This window comes from Crotalus tigris, unplaced genomic scaffold (assembly GCF_016545835.1).
Source record: "Crotalus tigris isolate CLP2741 ecotype Arizona unplaced genomic scaffold, ASM1654583v1 scf7180000018690.2240587, whole genome shotgun sequence".
NCBI lineage: Eukaryota > Metazoa > Chordata > Lepidosauria > Squamata > Viperidae > Crotalus > Crotalus tigris.
The window spans coordinates 1,564,536-1,577,422 of record NW_024097149.1 but is presented as its reverse complement, the minus strand read 5'-3'; the positions used below and the strand labels follow the sequence as shown (position 1 = coordinate 1,577,422).

Genomic DNA, 12,887 nt, shown 5'->3' with positions numbered 1-12,887 from the left:
GCAAGCAGCACTCCTTAGCAGCACTGATGATGTTACCAAGTTTGGGTAATGAAACGTCTGCAAGAAAACATGCAACCTCAGAGAACATCAAGGACCCCTCATGTTTCTGACCTGTTAAAACTGGGTTTTTACAAAATTAGAAGTGACTTACGCCCTCTGAAATTCAGGAATACTGAAAATGGCTTGCAATATACTGTTGATGTAGCAGCTGTTCCCCAAGTTTTTCATGCCAGTATATCCAGGTCCATACATTGGTTTCAGTTTCATCCCCGACTCTTGAATGACTTCCCATTCAGAAACTCGGGGTTTTATGTCATTATCTTTCAGGCCATTCTCTGTCTGAAAACAAAAAAACAAGGAAGAGGAGGAGGAGGAAGAAGAAGAGGAAGAAGAAGAAGAAGAAGAAGAAGAAGAAGAAGAAGAAGAAGAAGAAGAAGAAGAAGAAGAAGAAGAAGAAGAAGGAGGAGGAGGAGGAAGAAGAAGAAGAAGAAGAAGAGAGAGGAGGAGGAGGAGAGGAGGAGGAGGAGGAGGAGGAGGAGGAGGAGGAGGAGGAGGAGGAGGAGGAGGAGGAGGAGGAGGAGGAGGAAGAAGCTTTTTACCAACTTACAAAGCCAGGATATTTAAAAGAAAAATCATACATCCCATTCATCCCAAAAGGAAACGCCACTCAGCGTAAAAATACCTTATTTTACAATTGCTGAGACACACTGTATACGTGACTATGTCTCCCCCTGCTGAATTATCCAAGTAATTGTAATCAATACATGGATCCCATAGTTAAGTCGCATTTTCGGTCGATCTTACAATATATTATTTATGTCTTTTAGTTTTTGTATAGTTTTTATCATTTTAAGATTGTAAGAGTTATCCTGAGGTTAAATAGGCGGCCAATAAATTTTACAAATAAGTAAATGAATAAATTTAGGACAGCAACTTCATAAAAAGCAAGTCACTTACCACATGCATTTGGAGCATGTCAATTCCAAAATGAGATAAGTGTTTGGCAACATGAGGGTCCACAACAGCCTCCTCTTCCTCAAAGGAATAAACATCTGCAAAAGTAAGAACAAAGGGACAATTCACCAAATGTAATCTATCAATAGCATTTAACCGTTCCATGTGCTACATATCATGGAGGCATGATAACAAAAAATTTCCAACAGAAATTCTCCATTTACTGTGGAAGGAGAAGCAATTTAAGATTCCAAGTCAACTTTCAGCAAATCATAAACACTATGCAATAGTGGCTAAGCTACAGGATAAGGACCTGGCCAATTCAGAGTCAAGCATTTCTTCACCAAAGCTCAAGGTAACTTTGGACCAGTGACTATTCTCAGCTCAACTTGTCCAAAGAAACTTGCCATTAGGGAAGAATTCAGGCGCATGTACACAGGTGGTCCTTGACTTATGACCACAACTGAGCCCAACATTTCCATTGCTAAGCAACACAGTTGTTACATTTTGCCCCATTTTACCACCTTTTTTGCCACAGTTGTTAAGTGAATCACTACAGCAGTTAAGTTGGTAAACAGTTATTAGGTGAATCTGGCTTCCCCATTGACTTTGTTTGTCAGCAGGTTGCAAAAAGTGATCACATACCCCAAGGCACTGCAACCATCATAAATATGAATCAGTTGCCAAGTGTTTGAATTTTGATCATGTGACCATGATCAAACAGTCATTAAATGAATGGTTTTAAGTCCAGGAATACCTGTATACTAACTTGAGTTCCAAGAGAAAAGGTAGGGAGATATAAATCTAATTAAATAAATAAATTATCATGCATTTCATTCATTTATTTATTCATTCAGGCCAGAGAGAGTGTGTCAAGAATGAAACTTTGGCAGCTAAGTGCCTTTTTGTTTCAACTTGCCATTAGAATAAGGGGGGGAGGTGTTGCTTTAGAATGGGTTAGATGGAGAAACGAAACCTCTACAATTCTGCTGAAGACCATGAGAGCCTGAAACCTTTCTAAGGACACCGCAGCAAGTGTGGAGAGGGAGCAGATGGTTCCCATACCAAAGTGAAATTGTTTACATGGACTACGTGAGAGATTGGGGGTTTTGGCTGGGGAAAATATTGTTTAATTCTATGAACTGGTGTCTGGGAACCTCAGAGTTAGTTTTGCTTCAACATTACCATGCAGTGTATTCAATAAACAGTAAGAATTTCAGAAACGGAATGAACCTGGATTTTTATTTGGATTCTCAAACTGGATGTTGACACAGTGAGTTATTGTAATTCAACCCACTTGGAAGTACAGGACTGGCAAAGAATGATTCTAGCCACTGTCTCTAACTTCAGTCAAGCTAGCTAAAGGACTTCTTTGCAGGAGACAGATGTCATAATGCCCCTTGTTTACATTTGTTTAACCCTTTTATATTGCAAGTCACCTTAAATTAAACTGGCACCGGTGAGCTTTACCTCCATATCTGTTTTTTCTCTCAGAGCAAATTATAGAATCTGACTGATGTGGATTTTTTTCTCTTGGGCTCTTAATATTTGCGAATGATCAAATGGAAAATACTATCGCTGTAGGGATAGAGACTCAACTACAACTGGGAATATTGACAAGAAGATCAAGTATAGTAATTACAAATATGACAAGATCTGCTCATCATGAAGATACAACTCGATGATGAATAGTTCATGATTTTTCATTAGGATATTGTTCCAGCAACAACCATAATGTTATAAGCAGCATATCTTAGCAATTCAAAAGAAGAATGGCCTAGATTTTTAGATCTCCTATGAATTTTTAAATTTGTTTCTCTGTTGCTAGAATCCCCTTAAGCCAGTGTTTCTCAACCTTGACAATTTTAAGGCATGTGGACGTCAACTCCCAGAATTCCACAGCCAGCGTTGCTGGCTGTGAAATTCTGGGAGTTGAAGTCCACATGCCTTAAAATTGTCAAGGTTGAGAAACACTGCCTTAAGCTAAGTAGCACAACACAAAACATGTTATTAGTGATAGCATTTCAAATTTGAACTCTTCTATATATTTGAGCCCTTCTATGTATATCTTTATTCATTTGAGCTGTGGTGCTGGAGAAGTCTCCTGTGTATTCTTTGGACAGGAAAGGTGACTAAGAAGAAGCAAGTCCTGGAGCACATAACACCAGACATGTCACTAGAAGGCAAATTCGCGAAACTGTGCCTCATTTACTTTGGCCATGTCATGTGGGGGAAATTCAATGAAGAAAGCAATTATGTTGGGAAGAGTTAGCAGTAGAAGGAAACCAGGCTGTCAAAAAACATGGTGGCTGGACACTATCAAAGCTGAGACCCGCCAAAGCATAGAAAAACTCAAGGAAATAGTGCAAGATTGGGAGATGTGGAGAGACCTGGCCCATAAAACTACCAAGAGTCAGACATCTGTCAGAAATGGTGTAGGGCAGTGATTCTCAACCTTTCTAATGCCAGGACCCCATAATACAGTTCCCCATGTTGTGGTGACCCCCAAGTGGGTGTGGCCACCAATAAGAGGGAGTAGGACAGCTAGGGAAAAGGGAAAAAAATGGCGGACAGCATGGTTTGGTGACCCCCGTGAAATGGTCATTCGACCCCAAATGGGGTCCTGACCCACAGGTTGAGAACCACTGGTGTAGGGACTCCTGTTTGGGCAGGGGGTTGGACTAGATGACCCCAAAGTACCTTCAGACTCTGCTATTCTATTCTATTCTATTCTATTCTATTCTATTCTATTCTATTCTATTCTATTCTATATTCTAAATGAGACACAACTGAATGGATAACATCATCATTATCATGTATTGTACTTTTCAGAAAATATATTGCTTAATGTTGGGGGGGGGGCTCTATTTATTCTTCTGCCAAGCATTTATGAAGCCCAGCATTCTCCCTCCTTGTGTCCACCTAGAATGATGCCGTTGGCATTTATAAATACGACACATGGCCTTTTGCTGGCATTCCAATTTAAGAAAGCCTCTGTTTCCCACTGCGAGTTATTGTTCCCTTCTATAAACATAAGTTCAGAGAGGCCTCATGCTTTTTCAGTGAAGTCACAATGCAGCATGACACCCAGTCAACTTTTCTGCGTCAGTGTGGCTGTAAATGGACCTTGCATGGATATTTTTAAGAGCAATCAATGTCCGGCTAGAGAGAAGCGACAAAGAATTACCCCCAGCAGAATGCCACAGAACCAAAAAACCCTAACAAAGCAATACTGCAAATTGTTCATCTCTACTGAAGTCCCACTGAGGTCAGATTGTTGCCTTGGACTTCATCTAACCCAGTGTTTTTCAACCTTGACGACTTTAAATGTCTGGATTTCAGCTATTAGAATTCCCCAGGCAGCAGCCTGGCTGGGGAATTCTGCAGGTTGAAGTCCACACATCTTAAAAGTTGCTAAAGTTGAGAGAGACCAGTTTGAACACATGATCTCATTCAGCTACAAAACGTCACTCAAAGACCTTGGACTTGATACCGTCTTGTCTTAACCTGGGAGCAAGATGGCTCAGAGGTTAAAGATGCCGAGCTTGTCAGCTGGAAAGCTGACAGTCCAGGTTTAAGACTCGAGTACCGTATGACAGGGTGAGCTCCTGTTCTTGCTCCAGCTCCTGCCAGCCTTGCAGTTCAAAGCAAGTAGATAAATAAGTACTACTGCAGTGGGAAAGTAACAGCATTCCATGTGCCTCAGCAAATAGTCCTGCTGGCCACATGACCATGGAAATGTCTTTGGATAATGCTGGCTCCCTCGATTAAGAATCGGAGATGAATATCACCCCCTAGATCAGGGGCCTGCAACCTTGACAACTTTGTGGACTTCAGCTCCCAGAATTCCTCAGCCAGCTAGGCTGAAGTCCACAAGTCTTAAAGTTGTCAATGTTGCAGGCCCCTGCCCTAGATATTCAGACTTGACTGGAGAGAGGGAACTTTTACCTTTATCTTTTGGCTTAACCTACCTTACAGGGCTTCTCTGGAAAAGGAAAAAAGGATACGCTGTTTGAACTCTTTTAAGGAAGAGCTTAAGAAAGTTTAATGAATAGAATTTATCTATGTTTGCCTTTTCAGAATACATTTTAATTCATAAATATACCTTAGCTCAGTTTTTTCTGTTTTTAAAATACTGTTCAAGTAGGCAGTAAAGGAAGCCAAAGAAAGTGTCAGGCTACCGACAAATCTACACAGAGTCGCACATGATACTACATAAAATATATGCGAACATTAAAATGTACCCCATATTGTCACATCAGTTTTGAAAAGCTGGGGTTGGATTTTTTTTTGGGGGGGGAGCATCTAATTAATCCCAAAGCTGTTGGAAGCATAAATTAAAACTAGCAAAATGCTAGTTACATCTCCAACAATTTTGTTTGCTTATTCATTTTCTATGACCGTGAATCTTTCCAAGAAATTCTGGGTGGTGAACAAGACAGAAACAAAGAACTTCATTAAACCAAAGCAGGGGGAAAGAAACAAAAAAAGCCCTATAAAGACTCAATAAAACCAGAAATCATATACAGTCTTGTTGACGCCTCCCCCTATTGACATCCTAAGTCCAATGCCTGAGGGAAAAGTCAGGTCTTCCTGGTCTTGTGAAAGGACAACAGAGCAAAGGCCACTCACATTTCAGAAGGAACCCTGGTGTACAAACAGTCCCCAACTTAAAAACACAATTGAGCCCAAAATTTCTGTCGTTAAGTGAGACATTCATTAAGCGGGTTTTGCCCCCAGTTTACGACTTTCCCTGCCACAACTGTTAAGTGAATCACTGCCATTGATAAGTTAGTAACACGGTTATTAAGTGAATCTGGCTTCCCCATTGACTTTGCACGTCAGAAGGTCACAAAAGGGGATCACGCGACCCGGGACACTGCAACCGTCATACATACGAGCCAGTTGTCACACATCTGAATGCAAATCACATGTCCATGGGGATGCTGCAATGGTCATAAGTGTGAAAAATGTTCATGTCACTTTTTTCAGTGCTGTTATAACTTCGCACGATCACTAAACAAACTGTTGTAAGTCAAGGACTACCTGTATGTTTTCTGCCTGGGTAGGATATGAATCCAGTTCTGATGGAAGAAGCTTCTTAGATGAGAAACGAAACGTCTTCAGGGTAAAACAAAGTCCAGTTGCCTTTTGAAAAAGCACCTTTAGGACACTGGTAACTCTACCTCTACAGTGCTACCGTGTTTCCTCAAAAATAAGACCCGGTCTTATTTATTTTATTTTATTTTTTGCCTCCAAAAGAGGCACAAGATCTTATTTTGTGTGTGTGGGGGGGGTCTTTTCCACTCACCTCCGGCATCAACAGCCCTACCCAGTCAGCCCACTTCTTCTGCGGCGTCCCCCAGCCTGCATTTCGCAGTCAGAGGCCTTTCCAGAAAGCCTCTGACTGCGAAATGCAGACCGGGAGAAGCCGCAGAAGAAATAGGCCAGCGAGGAGAGGCAGGCTACAACAGAAAGTGGGTGCAGGGCGCACGGGGCAGCTCCACCCGCCCACCCCCACCCTAGCTTGATTTTTAGGCATGCGCCTTGCCCCAAAACTAGGGCTTATTTTTGGGGCAGGGCTTATATTAGGCCTACCCCCAAAAATCAAGCTAGGCTTATTTTCAGGGTAGGTCTTACTTTCGGGGAAACCTGGTAGTGAAAAACAACGTATAGAGATCAAAAGGCTGCTGATGATCATCAGCACAAGCTTTCACTAACCTGCACCATCAGGAGTAATTGTTCCAAGCTTCACCGCCAAGGGATAACCCATCTCCTTGTAATGTTCGAGCGCATGTCCGTTTCCTCCACTGCCATCAAAAAACCATTTGCCACAAAGTATTGATCCATCAGTGAGGTTTAGCCAAAGATTCTCCCGTAAGTCACACTTGGAGCACTTCCAGCCACTGCAAAACAAATTGCCAGAGTTAAACAGGCAGCATGAAGCTGATTTTTGCTTTTGAGCTACCCGGAATTGGATTAGCAAAAGATCACCTCATTTATTTATTATTTTAGGAAATCCATCCCACCAATCTTTCAAAACTGTACCTCTCTATTGTAAGTTATTTAAGTGGGGCTTAAGGCATTTTTTGTCTTAAGCCAAAATTAATGTAAAAAAGATGTTGAGACTCTAGAAAGAGTGCAGAGAAGAGCAACAAAGATGATTAGGGGACTGGAGGCTAAACCATATAAAGAACAGTTGCTGGAATTGGGTATGTCTAGTTTAATGAAGAGAAGGACTAAGGGGGGACATGATAGCAGTGTTCCAATCAATATCTCAGGGGCTGCCACAAAGAAAAGGAAGTCAAGTTATTCTCCAAAGCAACTGAGGGCAGGACAAGAAGCAATGAATGGAAACTAATCAAGGAGAGAAGCAACCTAGAACTTAGAAGAAATTCCCTGACAGAACAATTAATCAGTGGAACAACTTGCCTCCGGAAGTTTTGAATGTTCCAACACTGGAAGTTTTGAAGAAGAGATTGGACAGCCATTTGTCTGAAATGGTATAAAGTTTCCTGCCTGTGCAGGGGATTGGACTAGAAGACCTTCAAGGTCCCTTCCAAATCTGCTATTCTATTCTATTCTATTCTATTCTATTCTAGTCTAGTCTACTCTACTCTACTCTACTCTACTCTACTCTACTCTACTCTACTCTACTCTATTCTGTCAGTTTGGTCTAGTGATTAAGGTATCAAGCTAGAAACCAGGAGACCATGGGTTCAAATCTTGTCCTAGCCATGAAAGCCTTAACCCAGTGGTTCTCAACCTTTCTAATGCCGCGGCCCCATAATACAGTTCCCCATGTTGTGGTGACCCCCAACCACTTATACATCACTGGGTGCCAGGGGCGTGGCCAAAGAAAAGGGGGAAAAAATGGCGGACAGCCTTGTTTGGCAACCCCTGTGAAATGGTCATTCGACCCCAAATGGGGTCCCGACCCACAGGTTGAGAACCACTGGCCTTAACCTTAGCCAACTGTGTGTGACTTTGGGCCAGTTACTCTGTCTCAATCCAACTCATCTCACAGGATTGTTGTTGAGGGGAAAATAGGAGGAGGAGAGAGTATTGGGTATGTTCCTTTGAGTTATTTGTAAAAATAATAAAGGCAGGATACAAATAAATACATACATATTTTTAATCTACATATCACAAGTGAGGTGGGAGGAGGATCAGAAAGGAGAGAAAAGGGGAAATAATTGTGAACCAGATGTCCTTTCCTGAAGGATTCTTACCAATATGGAAATTAAAGCAAAGAACTACAGCTTACTGATGAATAAAATTATGATCTATTTGACATTATATCTTTTTTAAAAAAAAACATATAATGGACTCTAACGTACTTCAGAATCCCTGAATTAACTTTCAGGTACTTTGCACCAGGAAATATTGCATTAATGCTGTAAATGTTTCTAAAGAAATGTAAAAAACTGCATACAGCCATTTTAATAGTCACTAGGCTGTTCAATGGCTGGCAGCCACAAGGTTAGAAAATGAGTGAAACAGAAAGTAAGATTAGTTTTAAACAAAGTTTAAGCCAGATATTTATGATACAAAAGAGGAAAAAAAATCTTTGCCAGTAGCCATGAACTGGCAGATCTTACCCAAGACCTTGGCTTCCCTAAATTAAGTACAGGAAAATCTCACCGGATATTGTTTTATTCCACTTCCTTCCAGCAAAGCTATTGGTCAGATATGGAAAAACCTGTAGAACCGTAATATCTGAAGGGCTACAAATATCTCAGCTTTGCTCTCAGCAATGCTTCAATATGTGTTTGAAGAATTAGGTCATATGGAATTTTCTGCCTTATTCTCATATTACAACTCCATCCCGCTTCAATTAACTGTAGATGCCCATAGCAGTCAAAGGAAGGAAAGAAATGTCTTCAGGATACCCAAAGTCACAACCAGAATGAATCTGCATCAGTTTGGTTGAACCTGAACATGCCAACATTGCATTATGATATACAGGCAGTCCTCAACTTACAACAACTGAGCCCAAAATTTCTGTTGCTCAATGGCTAAGTGAAATTTGCTCCATTTTACGACCTTTCTTGCCACAGTTATTAAGTATATCACTGCAGTGGTTAAGTTAGTAACACAGTTGTTAAATGAGTCTGATTTCCCCATTGGCTTTGCTTATCAGGAGGTCACAAAAGGGGATCACATGACCCCGGGACACTGCGACCATCATAAAAAAAAAGAGTCAGTTGCCAAGCGTCTGAATTTTGATCATGTGGCCATGGGGATGCTGCAACGGTTGTTAAGTGTGAAAAATGATCATGTCCCTTTTTTCAGTTCCGTTGTAACTTTGAACGGTCACTAAACAAACTGTTGTAAGTTGAGAACTGTCTGTAATGAGTTGATTTAGGATTGCTTCTTTATACTAAATACAGATTTATTTATCTATTTAAAGAAAAAGGAACATATTTCGTCCCTCAGCCATCATGAATCAGAGTCCCAATATACAGAAACAAAATCATAATGAGAGTTATCATCCCTCTCCCAATCCCATTATCAATTCAGAAAATTCTGAACTGACAGCTGTGTATTCTCTATCTAGGCCAGGAGCCTTTTAGAATATCACCAGAACAGTTTCCTTTTCATTACCGTTGGGTCATCGTTTCAGAGATATTTCCTTACCTATAGATCAGTGGTTCTCAACCTGTGGGTCGGGACCCCATTTGGGGTCGAACGACCATTTCACGGCGGTCACCAAACAAGGCTGTCCGCCATTTTTTTCCCCTTTTCTTTGGCCACGCCCCTGGCACCCAGTGATGTATAAGCGGTTGGGGGTCACCACAACATGGGGAACTATATTATGGGGTCACGGCATTAGAAAGGTTGAGAACTACTGCTATAGATAAACAAACATTTCTTTCTTTCTTTCTTTCCTTTCTTCCTTCCTTCCTTCCTTCCTTCCCTTAATAATTCGTTTCTTTGTGTATAAAACACAACAATCTCACCTTGGTGGAATCCTGACCCCGTTGTCCATTTGCACCAGAGTGTTGGCATGTTTGGAGATTTGCAGCTCTTCTTCCCATGAGTCTGGGTCTTGCTTTCTGTAGGGAGATTTCGAACTGAGGACTGCATCACAAGCTATTGTCACCTGGAGTGGAGGGAAGATTCAGCTGAACATCAAAGGCAGGCAGAATGATCATTTGGTTTGTCCTGGTCCTTTTGTTGTTGTTTGTTGTTGGCTTGTAACCAAGAACACTAACAATAGTAACAATTTTCAGGTAGTCCCCTGGAGCAGGGCTTTTCAACCAGTGATATGGATACCACCTGTGGTACATTGGCACCTGGCAGGTGGTACGCGACCATCCTAGAAAAGTGGTAGCGGGGAAGGGGAATGAGCTGAACCGGTGGCAGCACCGCACAAGCCTGAGCAAGAGATGGCTGGAGCTGCAGGGCTGTCAGGGCTCAGCGGAAGCGCCAGGATCAGCGCCAGGCTCCAGCTGGAGCTCAGCACTGATCCTGGTGCTTCTGCTGAGCCCAGAAGAAGCGCCGATCAGCTGGAATGTTGCAGCCTCTCCAGGGTCTTGTGATTTACATTCAGATGCTTGGCAACTGATTCATATTTATGACGGTCACAGTGTCCCAGGGTCATGTGAAGTGACCAAAACCTGCTGCAACCACCCAGCAGACAGGGGGAATAAAAACCAAACACCCCCACCCCACCCCTGCTGCAAATCCTCAACAGAAATGCTCACAACAATGAAAACCTCAGACAGGAGGAAGAGCGCCACCGGGTGGGCAGGCAGGTGTCTTGCTCGGCTGTGGCTTGGGGGGCACTTTTTTCAGTGCCATTGTAACTTCGAACAGTCACTAAGCGAATTGTTGTAAGTCGAGGACTGCCTATCACTTTTTTCCTTTTTTTTTTTTTTGGTCATCAAGTTTCTGACACCTTGCTAGGCGACTGGTGGTACTTGGATGTTGCCATATCCTAAAAGTGGTACAATGGGTGAAAAGGTCGAAAAGCCCTGCCCTGGAGGACCTATTGTTACCCTCACATAATCCCAGTAATCCTTTCATTTGTGATATTACTCTGACTGCATCCAAAAACTGCAAATTAATAGTGGAACTATGGTTGAGAAACACCGATTTGCTTAAAGTTATCTGGCAAATTCAAAAGAGAGGTATGAATTGACATCAGTGAATCTGTCTTTCACAATACACACATGGCTGTCTGAGGAATTCTGGGAGTTGAAGTCCACATATCTTCAAGCTGCCAAGGCTGAGAAACACTGTTTTAGATAGAAGGTGAAAAAGGTGGAACAGAATTTGCAAGGATTTGCAAGCACCTGCCTAAATAGGAAAATCAGTTAAATGTCATTGCCTTTCTCTTCCTATGCTGAAATGACAAAAACCTGATATGCAACCAAACAGAAACTATGGCTGGGTTCATACAAAATTTAGTTGAGATCATGAAAATAAATTCCTGTGCTCTCAGAAATACTCCCTAGACATCTTAAACTGTAAGCATTTGCACACATTGCCTTGTTGACCTTTGAGGCTAACTAAGAATTCTTAGAGATAGCAACATAAACATATACATGGCTTGGTACCCACATATGTGGCTTAGACCAGTGGTTCTCAACCTTTTTAATGCCGTGACCCCCAACTGGTCGTAAGTCGAGGACTACGCAACCAGTCGTAAGTCGAGGACTACTCAACTGGTGCAGCACCGTTTGCAGAATGGGACTTTTGGCGGGCTCAGCAGGGCAGAGACAGCCTGGACAATTCCTATTGGCTTTTGAAAGCCAATAATATTAGACTCTATTCAAGAAGTCTATTCTATTGGCTTTCAAAAGCCAATAGAATAAAAGGGAGTAGCACAGCTAAGGAAAAGGGGGAAAAAATGGCGGACTGCGTTGTTTGGCGATCCCCGTGAAATGGTTGTTCGACCCCAAATGGGGTCCCGACCCACAGGTTGAGAACCACTGACTTAGACTATCCAGTATGTCCTTCCCAGAAGAGCCTTGGGTGAAATAACAGAAATGGAGGCCAGGAGGTGCTATTTCTCAATTTCTGCTCTAATGTTGTGGAATACAGGTAGTCCTTGACTTATGATCACAATTGAGCCCATAACTTCTGTTGCTAAGTGGGACAGTTGTTAAGCGAGTTTTGCCCATTTTACGACCTTTCTTGCCATACTTGTTAAGTGAATCACTGTAGTTGTTATTAACTAACAACTGTCATAAATATGAGTCAGTTGCGAAGTGTCCAAATTTTGATAATGTCACCATGGGGATGCTGCAACAATCATAAGTATGAAAAAAAAAACCAGTCATAAGTCGTTTTTTTTTCAGTGCCGTTGTAACTTTGAATGGTCACTAAACAAATTGCTTGAAGTTGAGGACTACCTGTACCTTCCCCTTAGAAGTAAGACTTGCTCCATCCTTTCTGATCTTCTGGAAGCTACCGAAGAAAACTTTCCACAGAGCATTTGGTGGAAAATTTTGCCCTCACTAATTTTAATTTATTTTGCTTTAAATTACTTTTATTGATTCATTGGCCAGTGTTATTTCATTTGATTTGCTTATGAAGTCTTTTATCTATTTCTCATCACTATTTTTATGATTTATTCTTGTATTGTTGCCACTTTGATTAGAATAGAATTGAGCTAGAAGGGATATTGGAGGTCTCCTGGTCCAGCCCCCTGCTCCAGCAAGAGAACCTATACCATTTCAGACAAGTGACTGTCCAGTCTCTTAAAAAATCTCCAGTGATGGAGCGCCCACGATTTCTGAAGGCAAGCTGTTCCACTAGTTAATTGTCCTCACTGTTAGGAAGTTTCTCCTTAATTCCAGGTTGCTTCTCTCTTTGATCAGTTTCCAATCACTGTTTCTTGTCCTGCCCTCTGGTGCTTTGGTGAATAACGTGACCCCCTCTTCTTTGTGGCAGCCCCTCAAATAATGGAACCCTGCTATCAT

General features: G+C 41.8%; 1 protein-coding gene across 3 annotated transcripts in view; it reads right to left on the bottom strand.

Annotated features, from left to right (window-relative positions):
- Positions 1-12,887, bottom strand: part of USP13 (ubiquitin specific peptidase 13) — an 88,438-nt gene that overhangs the window by 35,711 nt on the left and 39,840 nt on the right. For all 3 annotated transcript variants that reach the window (XM_039355445.1, XM_039355448.1, XM_039355446.1), the window contains exons 5-8: positions 9,918-10,060; positions 6,676-6,860; positions 958-1,052; positions 152-339 (exon numbers count right to left, since the gene is read on the bottom strand). In XM_039355445.1, the coding sequence (XP_039211379.1) occupies positions 152-339; positions 958-1,052; positions 6,676-6,860; positions 9,918-10,060 (611 nt within the window). The remainder of the gene's footprint in view (positions 1-151; positions 340-957; positions 1,053-6,675; positions 6,861-9,917; positions 10,061-12,887) is intronic.